Source organism: Peromyscus californicus, unplaced genomic scaffold (genome assembly GCF_007827085.1).
Source record: "Peromyscus californicus insignis strain IS unplaced genomic scaffold, ASM782708v3 Scaffold_21__1_contigs__length_65335640, whole genome shotgun sequence".
Classification (NCBI taxonomy): Eukaryota; Metazoa; Chordata; class Mammalia; order Rodentia; family Cricetidae; genus Peromyscus; species Peromyscus californicus.
Window position 1 is genome coordinate 57,567,969 of NW_026294514.1, and position 17,420 is coordinate 57,585,388.

The window sequence follows — 17,420 nt, forward strand, 5'->3', positions numbered from 1 at the left end:
GAGGATAACCTTCACCTCCAAAGCTGGATTGCAGTACAGTGTCTACTGACTGTGTGTGGACTATTCATTCTTTACATGGACTTCTAAGCAAAGGAAAAGCTTTTTTTTTTTTAGAGACAGGATCTCAGGTGTAGTCCTAGCTTGCCTGGAACTCGCTATATACTTCAGGCTAACTGAAACTGTGTCAATTCTCTTGTCTCTGCCATCTGAGTGCTTGGATTACAGGCATGTGCCACCACACCCATCAAAAAAGCATCATTGGAACAACATACACACACAAAAAGTTGTTTAATAGCCAGAAACAGTGACGGCAACAAAAATGATAGAGGGAATGATTGAGGGTAGTCTGTAATTTATAAATGTCAGGCATAACCCAAAACATAATTCCTCCAACGGGATAACTATTTTATCTGTGAAAGAAGGAACCATTTGCCCAAAGTGTGTAGCATCCACACCCTCCAATGCTGAGGCTGGTCTCTTCTCTCCCACATACCCCAGTCTGGGAGTAGCAAGCCACAACCTCATGGTGCTCCTGCATGTTTCCTGGTGGCCAGTGAGGCTGAGCACATCGCAGGCTGATGAATGGTGTCCTCCTACAGCCAGAGCCCTTTGTCCAGTGTTAGTGCTTTCAAAACGAATACTTACATACAAGGACAACAAGTAGTTCAGGGACCCTCTTTAAGTTTTGTGTTTAGAGTTTATTATTATTTGTTGTTATGGTGTGTTTTCGTTTTGAGACAGGGTCTCAATTACGAAGCCCTGGCTGGCCTGGAACTCAGAGATCCAAAAGGCATGTACCACCACACCTGACAGTGTTTTTAAAGCTTCTGTATGGGCTGATGGCACGGGCTGCATTTCTCAGACAAAAAAGACCAGACAAGAGGCATCCAGGCACAGCTCATCTTCCTTACCCAGTGCTTACTGAGGAAAATGGAGAAACAAGAGAGGCATCCTAAGAATAGCCTCAGGACCCAACCCTTTACAATGAACGTACGAAGCATGCTTCCCAGGGTGACTGTAACATGAGGCAGGGCCTTGTTAGCCTCCCCAAGTGCTCCTGTCAGAGAGGATCTGCATCAACTGTACTTGTCTAGACCAGACAGCCACCCTGGAGTACTAGGAAAAGGGTCCACACAGGCAAGCTCAAATGCTCTACTATGAAAAGAAGCTCCCCTTTCTCTTCCCCAGTTCTTTTCTTCAGAGACCAGGAACCTCCTGGGGAAGGTTGGAACTGCTAGGCCTTGACCTCATACCACTGTGAGAGCAGGACACAGTCTATAGCTGACGAGACATAAGGAAGCTACCTACTCAGAAAGGACCATTACAGAACGTATCTTCAGTGCAAGTGTCTGAGGCCACTGAAGCTGGGCTCCTGCAGTTTTCCTTACCCACCCCCTTCCTCCTTGTTAGTTAACATCAGCCATAAATTGGGACTGTGGTTGTTCACTAAAGGAGGTGGAAACAAAGAGCATCACACTGCATGGTGAGGACTAGCAGGGCCCTGGCAACAATAAGGAGCTATTTCAGTTTGGCCTAGGCATTTCTGAATGGTAGCCAAGCAAGATCCCCTTACAGGAGTGAATTTGAAGAGGCTCACACTCGTGCAGAAGGGAGGAAGGGACTTACCTTAGACATATTTCTCCTGTTTCTGTGATGTTGGGGTGCCAGATTTTAGTCAAGCATTTTACCTTGGGAGGCTGCAACACAGAGAGAGGTCACAAGTCTCCCCAGTACATACCTGCAATGTGCATGTGCGTACTCACACACAGGAGTGCACACCCACTCCACCCCTTGGTCTCAAATTGCTATGCCTAAGTCACAGACCCACAGCTGACCATTACTGCTCCAGACAGATCAAATCTCCTTTTCAGTCAGATGTATTTGCAGACACTAGTGCTACAGTTTCCTAGACCAAGGTTAGTCTAATTTATTCTTTATTTACATTTGTATGTGTATATGAATATATGTGGACATTTGTGTTCAAGTGTGGTGTAGGTCCCTCAGAGCTGGAGCTACTGGTGTATGTGCTCTCATTCCACACCTTTGACCACAGTTCTGCACAGCCCATGGCACCTAATCCCTGCCTCTGAACCAAATGGGATGTGCTGTGGGATGGTCTGTATGTCAAATGCTCTGATTGGTCAATAAATAAAACACTGATTAGCCAGTGGCCAGGCAGGAAGTATAGGCGGGACTAACAGAGAGGAGAATTGAGAGAACAGGAAGGTGGGAGGAGACACTGCCAGCCGCCGCCATGACAAGCAGCATGTGAAGATGCCGGTTAGCCACGAGCCACATGGCAAGGTATAGATTTATAGAAATGGATTAATTTAAGATATAAGAACAGTTACCAAGAAGCCTGCCATGGCCATACAGTTTGTAAGCAATATAATTCTCTGTGTTTACTTGGTTGGGTCTAAGCGGCTGTGGGACTGGCGGGTGAGAGAGATTTGTCCTGACCATGGGCCAGGCAGGAAAACTCTAGCTACAGGGATGACTAACTGCGCTCCTCCGCCACCCCCACCCCCTATGTTCCAAAGGTGGTGCTCTCACCTTCTTTTTTGAATCCCTATAAATCCACTTTCCACCATTTACCCATCTGTCTAGCTACTTACCATTTTTATCACTTCAACTTTCTATACATCACCTTACTTCCCTACTGATATATCCTCAAAAGCAAATGTGATAGTCTTTGATATAATCAGTATGTAATATGACCTTTTTTTTTTTTTTTTTTTAAAGTTTTTTGAGACAGGGTTTTTCTGTATAGCCCTGGCAGTTCTGAAACTCACTCTGTAGACCAGGCTGACCTCTAGCTCAGAGATATGCCTGCCTCTGCCTCCTGAGTGCTGGAATTAAAGGTGTGTGCTACTACCGCCCGCTTGTAATATGATCTTCAAGGGACTAATACGTAGCTACAGGTTATTAATTATCTGAAATTCTAAAATTACTGGCCCCTGGAGCTTTGTCATTGTACCATAAATAAAATGACAGTCTAAAAACATGTGCCCCCCATTTTAAAAATTTACATGAAATACAGAGGCAGAACATCTGCACAATGAATACCTGTTGGACAAAGGAGTTTCTGTGCTGAAACCCTTCACTGTCCCCCATGTCTCCATGCCTTGTCCCTGGTGTGTGTGGGGAGTAAGGTTTAGGTACAGGCTACTCACCACCATGTTGTAGGCATCAGGAACTTCAGTTTCAAATTGAAATTTTCCACCCTGGTAGTAACCCTCATCTATTAAAAACACAAAACAAAACAAAAAAATCTTTAAATAAAAAAAAGGGAACAAAAGCAAACACGAAGTTAGGCTATGGCAAACCGAGAACCAAGAGGTTCACACAGGACCCCAGAGTCCCCCGGTTCCTTCAGCAAAGCTGCACACTGCACAGCCTTGTCCTGCCCCACATGGCCACCAGCAGTACCCGCTCCACAGGCAAAGGTGCCCTCAGAGAAGGGCGGGGTATCCTTCAGGAAGAGAGTTAGTGTGACCCCTCTTAACCCATCTCCTGCCCATGTGAGTCACCTCCTTACTGGCCAGCTCCCAGATCCCTCTGAGGATACCATTTCCATGGGGAGGCTGATGAGACCTGACTGCTGTCTGCCCAGCACCTGTGCACAGCTTCCAATCACTCAGCACATGCGTACTCAGTACAACTCCCCCGCTAGAGGGCTCAGGACTCGGGGCACAGTGGGAATTGGGGAGTTATAACCACTATTTCAGTGAGTGCTTGGTGAGGCTTCCAGGAGAGAACAAGCCCTTAGGAAGTAAGTACTGGCAAGAACCTAGGAGGATGTCGACAGGCAACACAGCACACAGTCCCTCTTGCTTATTTGGTTGGACCCAACCTCACTTCGAGAAGGGGCTGCTGCCGCAGAGGGTGCCGCAGCCTGTCTATCTAACTGTGGCATAAATAGACGAAAAGCAGGCTTCTTCAAGAATTCTGAGGCTGTAGGCTAGTGAGATGGCTCAGCAAGCAAAGGTGCTTGCTACCAAACCTGAAAACCTGAGTTCAATCTCCAGGACCCACAAGATGGAGAGACCAACTCCCGCAAGCTGTCCTCTGACCTCCACCCAAGAACCATGGCATATGTACACACAAAACTAAATTAAAAAAACAAGCCATCTTTGTGGCCAGCACTATGTTATCCAACAGTTAAAGCAGCCATTACCAGATCTTAGCATTCATACTCTGGCAATCTTAAAAAATCTTATTAAATACTATTTGTCCTTTATTTCACAGTCCTTGCTAAATGTTAGTATTGCTGAAATAGCTTGGATTACTGGTTATTTCCACTTCTTCCCAAAGAATTGATGTCCAGTTCTTCTTAGCAAGAGGAGTATCTTTGGGCCAATGATGTGGAAAGCTCCTAGATTTGCTTTTGCTTTTGTTAATGTTTTAGTTAATGTGCATGTTTGTGTGGGCGCCCACAGACGCCTGCAGAGGGTCTTAAGAGCCACGTCCCCAGCTGAAGTTACATGAAGTATGAGCCCTAAGTGAGTACTGTGATCTGGAAGAACAGAAAGAACTACTGACCACTGAATTGTTGATTCAGAAGGCCTCTGCCATTTCATTTATGTATTTGGGATGTGTGCGTGTATGTGTATTGAGAGAGGGTTTCCCTGAATACCATGGCTGTGCTGGAACTCAGTCTGTAGACCACACAGCTTGGCCAGCACACAGGCTAGGTTTCCATTTCCAAGAAGTCAGTTCTACTTGAATCTTCATGGATTCAGCCTCTAGTGTCATGTTTTTAAAAGGTCTTTCACAACCAAAATTAGATGAATGTCTTAATAAACAATTCACTTGTTTCACAAAATATGGTGTTTTGTTTTCTTTCCTGCCAAGTGGCTGTTTAACTATTCTCTTTTCTATTTGATACATTAATCTGCTATCAGTTTGACTGAGTTGAGAACATCCTAGGAGACAGTAAGGCACAGCTTTAGGAGTGTCTGTGAGGCCTTTCCAGAAACCAGTCATGAGGACTCAGACCTAAGGAGCCACTCAGTTCAGGATAGGACCATGGAAGTGGGCGCTGGCTGGAGGAGAGACGACGACCCTGTGAGGCTCTCGGGGCTGCATCCTGCCTTTCCCATACTGCTTTTCTTCCTGTTTGCCATGATGTGAGATCTACCATGCCCTCCCTGCATAATGGACTGCCACCCCTAAAATGGTGAGCAAACCGAATCATTCTTCTTTTTAAGATGTCTGTAAGGTCATTTACTCTTTGTAATATACCTAGATTTGTGACACAGTAACAAGTCTTGGGAAAAGACACTTGCTGGTACGTTTAGCTCCAAATCTGAGGACTTTTCCTGTAGGTGGCATCTTTACATACACTACAGTACATCCATGTGACTCCAAGGCTTGGCTGACCTTGTTCTCTTGACTTCAATCACCATGGTACAGAATCTCTGTGTCAGGCTTCTTCACTGCAGACCACACAGCCCACTCTAAATTCACCCCAGTGATCCAGAAGAAGGTGTGCTGCAAACAAGCCTCCTGCCATACTGTCTTTTCTCTCTAGCTGGCCTTCTAGTTCATTGATGGCAGTTACTCTGGTTTTGTCGTCACAAAGAAGCTAGTGTTTCTAACGCGCTTCTTCTTCCATCATGCTCCTTCTGCCCAGGAAAGTTTTTATTTAACGATTAGAATGTCTTAAGTAACTAAGATCCACCTGTTTTCTTTTTAAACAAACTCTTCTCTCAGGAAAGCGACCCGCTTCTCAGTCAGCACCTCCCTATTCAAAGCTGCTGTCAGACCGGACCCACTTCTCTTTCCTGGCTTTGCAGCACACCGTGCAGCCGAGGAGTGCGTTACACTGCACAAGGCCCGAGCTCAGCGGTGCCCCCCCCCCGACCCCCGGGACCCCCGGTTTCAGAGGCTGACTACAGTTGGTGAGCTCCTGACAACCCTTCACACCTGCCTCCACAGCCCAGACAGCCCGAGGAGAAGAGAAGGAGGAGGCCTCCTCTCCTCTGGAGCGGACAGGCGGAAGACTGCATTGTACAGTGCACGGCCCAGCATGTGTGTGAACTCGTGCTTCTAGCCACAGTTGCTGAAGCTAAACACATTTGACTCTTGGCAACTGGGACTGAATTCTGAACTACAGTAGGAGAAGGCTCCTGGTTCCCTGCCCACTGCCACAGTTAGGACTTAACCCTTCCTTCCACTGGAGCTTTGCAACCTGCTTCCTCTTGCCTTCAAGGAATCACACAGATGATGAGTAACTCCAGGAACAAAGTTTCTAGGGTTTCATGGACACTAACACTTGGACAGAACCAACTTCCACATTTGCCCTACCCCAGAATTACTATGTGCTCTCAAAGTCCAGAGGTCACACCAGCTTCACTTTGCTCCTTGAATTTCACAACCTTTCCCTACTTTTACACACACACACACACACACACACACACACACACACACACACACACACACACACAGAGTTCACCATTCGGATGTTTAAACAGGTCCAGAGGTTTGGGAGTAGCAGCAGGAGCCTGTTGTGTTACCCCAAATCCACAGTGCTTCTTCACGGCAGAGTGGCACTGGATACACTGTTTTGGGTTCAGAAACTACGCAGAGATGATTAAAGTTTCATTTAGAAAATCCAATCTCAAACTGGACAACCTGTAATCCCACCACTCAAAAAGTATAGACAGGATGATCAGAAGTTTGCCATCCTTGGCTACATAGTAAGTTAAGAGACCAGCCAAAAATGGATGGAACTAGAAAATATCATCCTGAGTGGGGTAACCAAGACCCAGAAGGACAAACATGGTATGTACTCATTCATAAGTGGATACTAGGTATAAAGCAAAGAACAATCAGACTGCAACCCACAGAACCAGAGAGACTACCTAGCAGGGGGGAACCTAGGATGACTGTGGCTTATAATAAGTTTTGGGTTTACTCAATTACTGGGCAAGCTTCAGTGAAACATTTCACTATTAGGATAAGAATTTATACTATATCAAGCTGATAATAAAAATAAATAAATAAATGAATAAATTAAAAAAAAAAAGAGATCATCACCATCATAGCAGGGAGCATGTCAGCAGGCATGCTCAAGACATCTTAAACCACAAGCAGGAAGCAGAGAGCAAATGGGAATGGTGGGAGGCTGTGAAACCTCAAAGCCCACCCCACCAAGTGATGTACTTCTTCCTGCAAGGCTGCACTTCCTAAGCCTCTCCAACAGTACCAAACACCTGAGTACTCGAATTAAAATGACTGAGCCTGTACAGGGCACTCATTCAAGTCACCACATTCCACTTCTATGTCCCACAGACTCATGGTTATTAAGCAAAAGGCATTTAGTCCAACTTCAAGAGTCTCTTCTGAGACTCAAAGGCAGTCTCTTCATTGTAAGCCCCTTATAAAATCAAAAAACCAATTACATACTTCCAACATACAATGGCAGAGAATATACATTTCTATTCCAAAAGGGAGGAATCTGGCTATAGTGAGTTAACACCAGAGCAAAGCAAGACTGAAACCCAGCAGGGCAAACTCCAAATCCTGGAGCTCCATGGCTGATGTTAGATGGCTTAGATGGGTTTGCCCAGTGGGCTTTGCTGCCTACCTCTTTCTGAACTAGTTCCAATCTCTGTGTGCAGCAACCCTTGGCAGAAATCCCAGGACTCTGGCATCTTCAACATCTTGGGGTCACCAATGCAACTCAAGCTTCATTTCCACAGCTTCATGCAATGGGCCTCCTCTGAAACCGTGGAGGAAGATTCCACAACCCCTTTAAATATTCTTGTATCCTTCATTACTCTAAATCCAGCACCCCACCGACATCACTGCCAAGTTTGGCTACCAACTTGGTTGTTCTTTTCTAGGAGTAGAAAATTGCTTAGGTTTTCCTTTCACAAGTTGGAAGCTTGATTGGGTTGAGAGTCTTGTCCTGAGGGCGTGGAATGTGGTAGTTTGAATGAGATGTCCCCCATAGTCTCAGTCATTTTAATACTTGTTCCCCTGTAGCTAAAGTTTTCTCCAGTCCTGCCTGGCCCACGGTCAGGACAAATCTCACCCGCCAGTCCCACGGCCGCTCAGACCCAACCAAGTAAACACACAGAGACTTATATTGCTTACAAACTGTATGACCATGGCAGGCTTCTTGTTATCTAGTTCTTAGATCTTAAATTAACCCATTCTATTAGTCTATATGTTGCCACGTGGCTTGTGGCTTACCAGTACCTTACATCTTGCTTTTCATGGCAGCAGCTGGCAGCGTCTCTCTGCCTCAGTCTTTCACTTCCCAGAATTCTCTTCTCTGCTTGTCCTGCCTATACTTCTTGCCTGGCTACTGGCCAATCAGTATTTTATTTATTAACTGATCAGAGCAATACATTTAACATACAGAACATCCCACAGCATTTCCCAGTTAGTGGTACTGTTTGGGGAGGGGGGTTAGGAGGTGTGGCCTAGCTAGAGGAAGTCCATCACTGGGGTGGGCTTTGAGATGTCAAAGTCTCGCATCATTCCCAGTTCACTCTCTGCTTCCTGCTTGTTGTTAAGATGTGAGCTTCAGCTATGCCTCCCACTATGCCAGCCTGCTGCATGCCTCCCTGATGTGTTAGTCCCTCTGAAACCAGAGCTCAAATAACCCCTTCCTCTTACAAATTTGCCTTGGCCATGATGTTTTATCACAGCAATAGAAAACAGACTGACACCTTTAAAGTACAGAGACAAAAAGATGTAACCCTAACATGTCAGTCAGCTTATTTATATAAAAAAGTAGTTATAGCTATAAAGACAAATGAAAGAGACTGGTATTGAATGAACTTCTTCTCCTGGCTTGAATTAATTAATATTCATTCACAAGGCCAGGCAGTGGTAGCACATGCCTTTAATCCCAGCACTCGGGAGGCAGAGGCACGTGGATCTCTGTGAGTTCGAGGCCAGCCTGGTCTAGAGAGTGAGTTCCAATCAACCAAGGTTACACAGAGAAACCCTGTCCCGAAAACCCCAAATAAATACTCATTCACAAATATCAACTCTACTGGGGAAAATGCTAATAGTAGCCATCTTCATTCCCAGAGATCACTGTACATGAAATGTTATCTCATGTTTAATAGCATAAAAATCTGTAACATATTGCTTAAACTATAAGTTCCTCCAACAAGACTTAGTGTCTACCTCATGCCAGACACTGCTCTAAGCACTGGGGACACAAGGGACAATGTCTGCCTTTGGGAAGCTTACATTCTGATGGAAAAGAGAATAAGCTGTACAGTGTAAGATGAACACAGTAACAGCAAGGAAGAGGGGCTGCATTCTAGAGAGGTTTCTGGGTGAGAGCAAGACTCAAGAGAAGGCGAGGTGAGGTAGAGAGCAGTGAGGGTTTAGAGCTAAACACGATTATTGAGAAACATAAAGCAGGGGAAAATCTATGCTACATAAAGACATGCCTGGAACTGAAAAACTGAATGCTGGTTATTTCTTAAATTCCCCAAAACTTACCATTTAAATGCCATACTATTTTGGACACTTAACATGCCTTGACTACATTAATTTTATTGTATTTCTTTACTTATTTTAGTGCGTTGTGGGTTTAGTGTTAATATGCCCATATGCACATAAAGATGTGAATGTGGAAGTCAGGTCAACCTGGAGGGGTCTCCTTTCACAATACGAACTCCAGGGAGTGAACTCAGGTTGTCAACAGGTACCTTTCCCCAACGAGCTTCTTCACTGGCCCTTACTGCCTATCTCTACAGGTGACCACCAGAATGTCCTCAGGAATGCTGGGCAAGCACTCCTATTTCTGAGCTACAACTCAGCTCAGAAGCTATTTATAACAATGGTACTGAATGGCCTGAGAATTCTCAAGAGAATATGGCTGGGAGCTGTGTGTTAGGGAAGGGGAGAAATAAGCATGAAACAGATGACATGCCTGTCTATCAGGTGACAGTGGTCCACTGAGTACCATCACAAGTACCATCACACCAACAGAGTTCTTGGAAGGAGCAGAGCAGAGAGCATGAGTGTTTCTTCAAAGTCAGAAGACACTGCTGGCAGACAGCTCACACCATGTTCCTAAGTACACACAGAAGGGAACTGCCATCTGTTTGTAGGGTTATTTCAAAGAGTCACCAAGGGAGGAAAATCTGTTCTTAGATGTATCCTTTTCTCACAGTGGTTAAGCTCATAGTGAAATTAGAAATCACTAGAAAGAGCAGGGATGGGAGTATGAATGAGACTAAGTCTCATGTCTGAAACTGTGACACACCAGGGTAAATCACATGCAAGGTTCTGCATGATCACCACATATCCTAGACATCAGCAGGGTCAACAACCATTCCTGACAACTTCTGCCTCAATAAAACCCTACAATTCAAGTGGAAGGCACACCTCTCACATGACTCAGACAAACATGAAGGGAAAGATCTATGCATTAACAAAAGCTTTCACACAAATACAAGTAAACTACGGTGGGAAAATCAGAAAGACTAGTGGAGGGGGTGGCAAGGAGGCAAAAGGGAACTTCAGGATGTGGTGACGCTCCTCATCTTTGTCAGGGTTGTGGAGATGATACAACATAAAGATTCTGAAACTCTAAGTTGTGCAACTCAGGTCAGCACATCTGACTGTTTGTAATTTTATTCCTCAGTAAAACTGCTTTAAAAAGGAAAAGTTAGGCAGTTTGTAGTGGCACATATCTTTAATCCCAGCACCCAGGAGGCAGAGGACCGTCAGAGCTATATAGTGAATGAAGCCCTGTCTCAAACAAACAAACAGGAATGGTGACTTGTGCCTACAATCCCAACACTTCGGAGGCTGAGGCAGCGAGTTCTTGATTTGAAGCCTGCCCAAACTATATTGCAAGCCCCTGGCCAGCCTGGGCTACATACGAACTCTGTCTCTAGAGAAACAAATCACTGTTACTTTTAAGTTTATGGCCCTGTCAGTCTAAAGCCTCCAACACCATGTCAGGAGGGCTGAAGCAAATTCCCTGGCCTGACTGTTGGGAGCTGGGCCAGTTTCTAGGCTTCTGTCTTGCTTCATTTTACTTGTGCTCACTTACTAGTACTATTCTGTCTCACTACTCAATTACTTTCCCTCTTATTCTCTGAAACCTGTATCTATTCCTAAGCATGAAGGACCATTACAACACAAAATGATGGAAAGTAAGGACAGATGCTGCAAAGAGTTCAGTCCTCCACCATAATCATCTAGGGCCTATGTCACACGCATGATTCAGTTTTTAGATCTAAGTGTAAGGCTATGGCCTGCAAAGGAGCCAGCTTCAGAACCACACCTTCATACTTAGGCATGGAGCTACAACTTCCCTGTTCAGCATCTACACTTTTTTCAACATTAAGAGGAGCATGACTGTACTTCCCCCTGCCCCCAAAAAGCACAATTCTAGGCACATTTTTAGAATGGGCAGATTTCTGCCATAGCCATATGCAATTAAAAGCAAAGCTTTCCGCTCTTGATTCTGATTTTCACAATCAGAGCCTACATTCAGTGAGCAGAGAACATGCTAAACATATAGTTCAATGTATTCCTAGGCACTAAAAAATCTTTTATCTCCTGCTGGAATAGTGACTACTGACCCTGTAAAACAGTTGTTTCCCTGTCAGAGATACCCGGGATAAAGGTGTGGTCATATTATCTCAGTAATCATATTCATAGGATTTAGTAAAAATAAAAGAACAGGCAAAACACGGAGAGGAGAGGAGAAACACTCAGAGGAAAGCACAGAAACACTACCATAGGACACTAATCAGTGTGGAAAAAACAAGCGTCTGTAGGCAGCCAAGGACTGAAGAAGTAGACTAGAAGAGCTGCTGGCTCACAGAGCCTAGCTCACTACAATACAAGAGCCGGAGTACTTAGTGAACAACATTCTTCACAGTGACTCTGGGATGACAGAAGGCATCTGTGTATTCAGTGCTCCTTAACATAGAATACAGATGTTTCAGAATGGGCAGGGCCTTCACCATCTCACCCACTCAAAGACAGCAGGCATGCAAAGCACCCCACATCTAAATATGGAGTAAGCTACTGGCATCACACTAAAGTTACACTCTGGAAAACCTTCACATAGGTTTCTGGGTTTTTCTGTTTTTGTTTTTTTCCAGACAGTGTCTCTGTGTAGCTTTGGAGCCTGTCCAGGAACTCATTCTGTAGACCAGGCTGGCCTTGAACTCATAAAGATCCATCTGACTCTGCTTCGCAAGTGCTGGGATTAAAGGTGTGCACCACCACCACCCGGCTCCTTCACATAGGTTTTAAGATAGGGTTTTGCTTGGTAGCCCAAGCTGGCCTTGAAGTTGTGAACTTCCTGCCTCAACCTCTTGAGTGCTAGGATCATAAGCATATACCACTGCAGCGAGATGTAAATGGAATTACAAATTATCAAGAGCAGTTTGAAACAGGATTCTTATTATTATAAATACTCGCCTCGCAGAGACAAGGCCATGGTTTATTCATGGACTCATTATCACATACCCACATTCTGTACCTCTCACTTTTTAATTAGTTCATGACTCACTATTCTCAGTTCCTCACTCCTTTCCCCACCTCTCCCAAATAAGACAACATCCTCTATTTCTACAACAAAACTCTCCATCCTCTTTTCTTATTTTTCTGTACATTTCAGTTCAAGTAACAATATGAACTTTACAGTTGCTAAATGATGCCAGAAATCTCTGTGGACTAATTGAACAGCTCTGGACACCTACTCTCAAACCCCCAAAGGTCAGACCACTCCAGCCTTAACAAGTGTCACATTAGTTTGCCAACATGACCTGAAGACAAATCATCCCTTTCCCTTTTCTCTGCATCAGAATCCTTGGAATAGTTTTCACACGTCTGAAGTGCTGACAGCATCATTTGAATAATGTCCTCCTCTGGACACTGTCACTTTGGACAGCAAGTGCAGAGGGGATGCAGCTGATGCAGCTCCCACTCCAGTGTCTCTTTACAAACATTTATGGAGAAACCCTAAGAACTGATTCCCTTACTCTTCCTACCCCACCTACCCAGAAGTAGCATGAACTGGCTGCCAGTGGTTGGCTACTGGAGGCCAACATGGGTTGGTGACTGGCAACTCCTATTCCAGCATCTTCACTAGGAACGTCTGACCAAGGAGATATGCTGCTGCCCTGGAGACTAAGCACTTATCAGTCCTACGGAGGACAGCTGGTAATCTGTTTGCTACAACCTGGGCCCAAGTGGGGTGTATCCATTTAATCCTGACGTTGATCTGTTTGACCCCCACTCTGTAGATGGGGGCCGCAGCTGAGCAGCTAAGTAACTTCACCCAGGTCAGGCTCCTCTGGAGTATTATCAGAGCCCACTCATGGCCTCAAAGCCCACACTCAACAGTAGGCTGCAGTAAGCATTGACTGTCTGGCTTTACAGAGTTATCAGGACACTGGGTGCCTCACGCTCACTTCCTACACTTTATCTAGCTGCAAGACATAGGTCTTGTCATAGGGAATGGGGGATCTTACCAAGTCTTAACTTTTAGATACTAGAGGATGTATCCAGAGAAAGACAGATGTGGGTAGACCTTTACTCTTGCTACTTGAAAATTACACAAACACTGAAGTATGCAGGAGTATTTATTACCTGGGCTTACAGTCAGCTGAAAGCAATGAAGCTTGTTTGGATCAGGAAAATGTACTTTACATGTACCTGCAAAAGAAATAGCCATTAGGAAGGTCTGGCGTGAGCAGCTGTCCACATGCTGAGCTAAAGCTAACCTTAACACACAGAAGCCAGTGGTGCTGATTCACAAGGCAACCAGTGAGTCCCTACACTCTAATGGTGGTGGTGGTGTTTTTGCCATTCTAGTCTTACTAGTTAATTCCAAATCAAGGTATTTACTTCAAATTTTAAAAGGTCACCAAAGAGTTCTTTTTATTAATTAGAGAATTGTGCTATTTACTCTGAAAGAAACTATCCCTCAAAGACATTAATGTATGTGGGTAAAAGTTAACTAAACATGGAAAAACCAGGAAAAGAACCAGGTCAAACTTCTGTCCAACTTACTCTGTACCAAGGAGATTCACAGACATGCATGCCCATCAGAAGTGAAGTTAGAAAGAAGTGAGATGTCTTAGAGCTGGCTGCCATCCAGCATTTACCATAACATTGGAGGAAAAAAAAAATCTCAGAAATCCACCTGCCTCTGCCTCTTGAGTACAGGGGACACTCATCTTTAATCATAGCACCTGGGAGGCAAAGGCAAACAGGATTCTGTGAGTTCAAGGCCAACCTAGCCTACACAGTGAGGCACTGTCTCAGGAAAGCAAAAACCGAAACCTTCACACCCTACCTGGTAACTCGGCTTGCTCTGTCAAACAACGCTTTGCTCAGTCCAGCAGCAATGGTCTGGGCCTACTGCTCACCAAGCAAGAAGGGCCTGAGTCAGGACAAGCTCTCTAGCAAGAAGAGCCACCACAGTCAAGGGTTCAGTCAAGGGGAGTTGTCTACTGCACTGTCTGCCTCCTTCACAAAGGATACAGAAGGATAGCTATCTCTTAGGAAGAGCCTTACAGATCTGTAAAAAATACTTAGGAAATTTTCCTATATTAATGTAACTCAGAAGATACAAGTATAAATTCCTTATTGTACCTACTAATGTTAATGCTTAGAAAAGTCCCACTTGTTCAGTTCTACATTGATAAAAATTTCCACAAAAATAGGATGATTCAAATATAGTGAGAAATAACATTAAAGACCATCTAGTCCAATGTTGTTGACTTGGACAGATGACAAGAAGGTTCAGAAGGGTCCAATGACTAGTCTGAGATCACAGGCTATTCACAAAAGCAAGGTTAGACCCAAAGTAGTAATGAGTTTACAAGTTTACTATTGGTCTTGTTTCATTTTGGTATTTAATAAGTGTGTCATACATAACACATGGAGATAAAACACATAGAATAATTTAAGACTAAGATGGACTTTCTTTTTTACAGTGGGGTTAAAAAACCCTCAGCCTATGGGGTAAGAAGCAGTTTTAGAAATATACTACCATATTCTTTACTTTAGAAATAAGGAGACTCAGGCTGGAGAGATGGCTCAGAGGTTATGAGCACTGACTGCTCTTCCAGAGGACCCACATTCAATTCCCAGCACCCATATGGCAGCTCACAACTGTCTGTAACTCCAGTTCCAGGGGATCTGACACCCTCAAATAGACACACAAACAGGTGAGACACCAATGCACAAAAAATAAAAATAAATCTTAAAAAAAAAATAAAATCACATTTAGAACTATGTATACTGAAAACAGGTTTCATTTCCTTATCTTTCAAAATTGTTTCTTTTAGGTTAGTTAGTTAACAAAGTACTGGGCCCTTATTCATTGTCCTCAAATATCCCCTCCCCCACTAGCCTTCCCTCCATTCCTGTCAGGCTGGTTTCCTTTCTTCCTCCAGTCACTTACAGCTTACTTTCCCTTTTACATGGAATGTATTACCTTATTTTCCATCTGTCAGTCTCTTCCTATCTTATGATCCCCTTCCTAGTTTTACAGATATACACACGTATAATGACATTTTTAGTTTTTGCATATGTTAAAAAACATGAACTTATCTGAGCCTCGCTTATTTCTCTTACCATAAAGATCTCCAACTGCATCCATTGTCCTGCAAATGCCATGGTTTCACTTCTCTTTACAGCTACGTAAAATTCTATTGTGTGTCTGTACATTTTCTTTACTCAACTCCTAATGGTTCTACTTCCTGGCTCTTGTGAATTATGTAGCTACACACGCATTTGTACAACTTTTTGGTATGTTGACTTACAGAGTCCTTTGAGTATACACCTAAGAGTCGTATAACTCGGTTATATCTAAGCTCTATTTTCTTTCTTTCTTTCTTTCTTTCTTTCTTTCTTTCTTTCTTTCTTTCTTTCTTTTCTTTTCTTTCTTTCCTTCTTTTCTTGAAGAACTTTCAAACTGATTTCTAGAGTGATTACACAAGGTTATTCCCGTCAAGAGTGAATAAGGGTCATCTTTTCCCACATCCACTGTAGCATGTCTTGTCATTTTTTTTTTAAGATTCTACTTACTTATTTATTATGTATACAGTGTTCTGTCTGCATATATGGCTGCATTCCAGAAGAGGGCACCAGATCCCATTATAGATGGTTGTGAGCCACCATGTGGTTGCTGGGAATTGAACTCAGAACCTCTGGAAGACCAGCCAGATGTGAGCCATCTCTCCAGCCCGTCATTTGTTTTCTTGATGACAGCCAATGCAACTGGGTTCAGACTGTATCCCTAAACTGTTTTAATTTGTAATTCTCTGATGTCCAAGGATGCTAAACACTTTTTCAAGAATTTACTGGGCATTTGTATTTCTTCTTTTGAGAACTGTGTAAAATTCACTGGCCCATTTATTGATTGATCTAGGTTTTCGTTTAGTTTTTACAGTTCTTTATATAGCCTGGATATTAATCCCTTGTCTGATGCATATTTGGCAAAGACTTTTAAACCATTTAAAATTAATGTGTATGTGTGTGTATACACATAACGTATGTGGGTGCACATGCCATGGCACAAATGTGGAGGTCAGCACACAACTTACTTTACGGAGTTCCGTCTCTCCTCCACCTTTACATGAGTTCCAGAGATCTAACTCAAGTCTCCAGACTTGCACGGCAAGTGCCTCTACCTTCTGAGCCATCTCATGGGCCCATGGCTAAGAATTTTCTCTCTAGTCTATAGACTGTCTCTTCTCAATGGTGATTGTTTCCTTCACTGTGGAGAAACTTCCTAAATTTATATAATCCGTGTTAAGGCTGTACTACTGGACTTCTTTGCAGAGAATCCATCTATGTTATCTTGAAGGATTTTATCTTGAGCTTATTTTGAAAATAGAAACAGCATTCTTTAAAATACAGGTAAGAAAAGAGGAAGGCTTAGTAACACTTCAATCATTATTTCAGATTGGTGGTGTCCATTTGGCACCCTTTTTCTTTTAATGAGGGTTTAAATGTGGAATCTATGAAATGGATTAGCCTTCCAAGAATACATAAACTAGTAAAACAAGTTTTAAAAATTAACGAAACCACCAAAATCAAATAACTAACCTTAAAGCTCAAGAAAAGTTAAATAAAAGTTTATGTATGTATGCATATGTATAAAGCAGAGCTTAGAACTCTACATGTAGTTTTCTTTATACACAACAGGACCTATCTAAGAAGATGTGCATTGCCAGAGAAGCTTCTATGCACTTGTACAGATAGAGCTCCGAAGTCATTCTGCAGTTACTAATCACACTGCTGCATAGAAAGCTATCCTGACTCAGGAGGACAAACATGGTATGTACTCACTCATAAGTGGATAATAGATGTAAAGCAAAGGATAATCAGACTGCAACCCACAGACCCAGGGAGGCTACCTAGCAGGGGGGACACTAGGAGGACACTAGGATGACTGTGGC

At 43.6% G+C, this 17,420-nt stretch overlaps 1 protein-coding gene across 6 annotated transcripts in view; it reads right to left on the minus strand.

Moving 5' to 3' along the window:
* Ube2f (ubiquitin conjugating enzyme E2 F (putative)) overlaps window positions 1-17,420 on the minus strand; it is a 49,551-nt gene that overhangs the window by 10,542 nt on the left and 21,589 nt on the right. For 4 of the 6 annotated variants that reach the window (XM_052750416.1, XM_052750413.1, XM_052750412.1 and 1 more), the window contains 3 exons: window positions 13,597-13,662; window positions 3,174-3,241; window positions 1,627-1,697 (listed from right to left, as the gene is read on the minus strand). In XM_052750416.1, coding sequence (XP_052606376.1) covers window positions 1,627-1,697; window positions 3,174-3,241; window positions 13,597-13,662 — 205 coding nt within the window. The remainder of the gene's footprint in view (window positions 1-1,626; window positions 1,698-3,173; window positions 3,242-13,596; window positions 13,663-17,420) is intronic. The other 2 variants (XM_052750418.1, XM_052750417.1) reach the window with 1 other exon arrangement.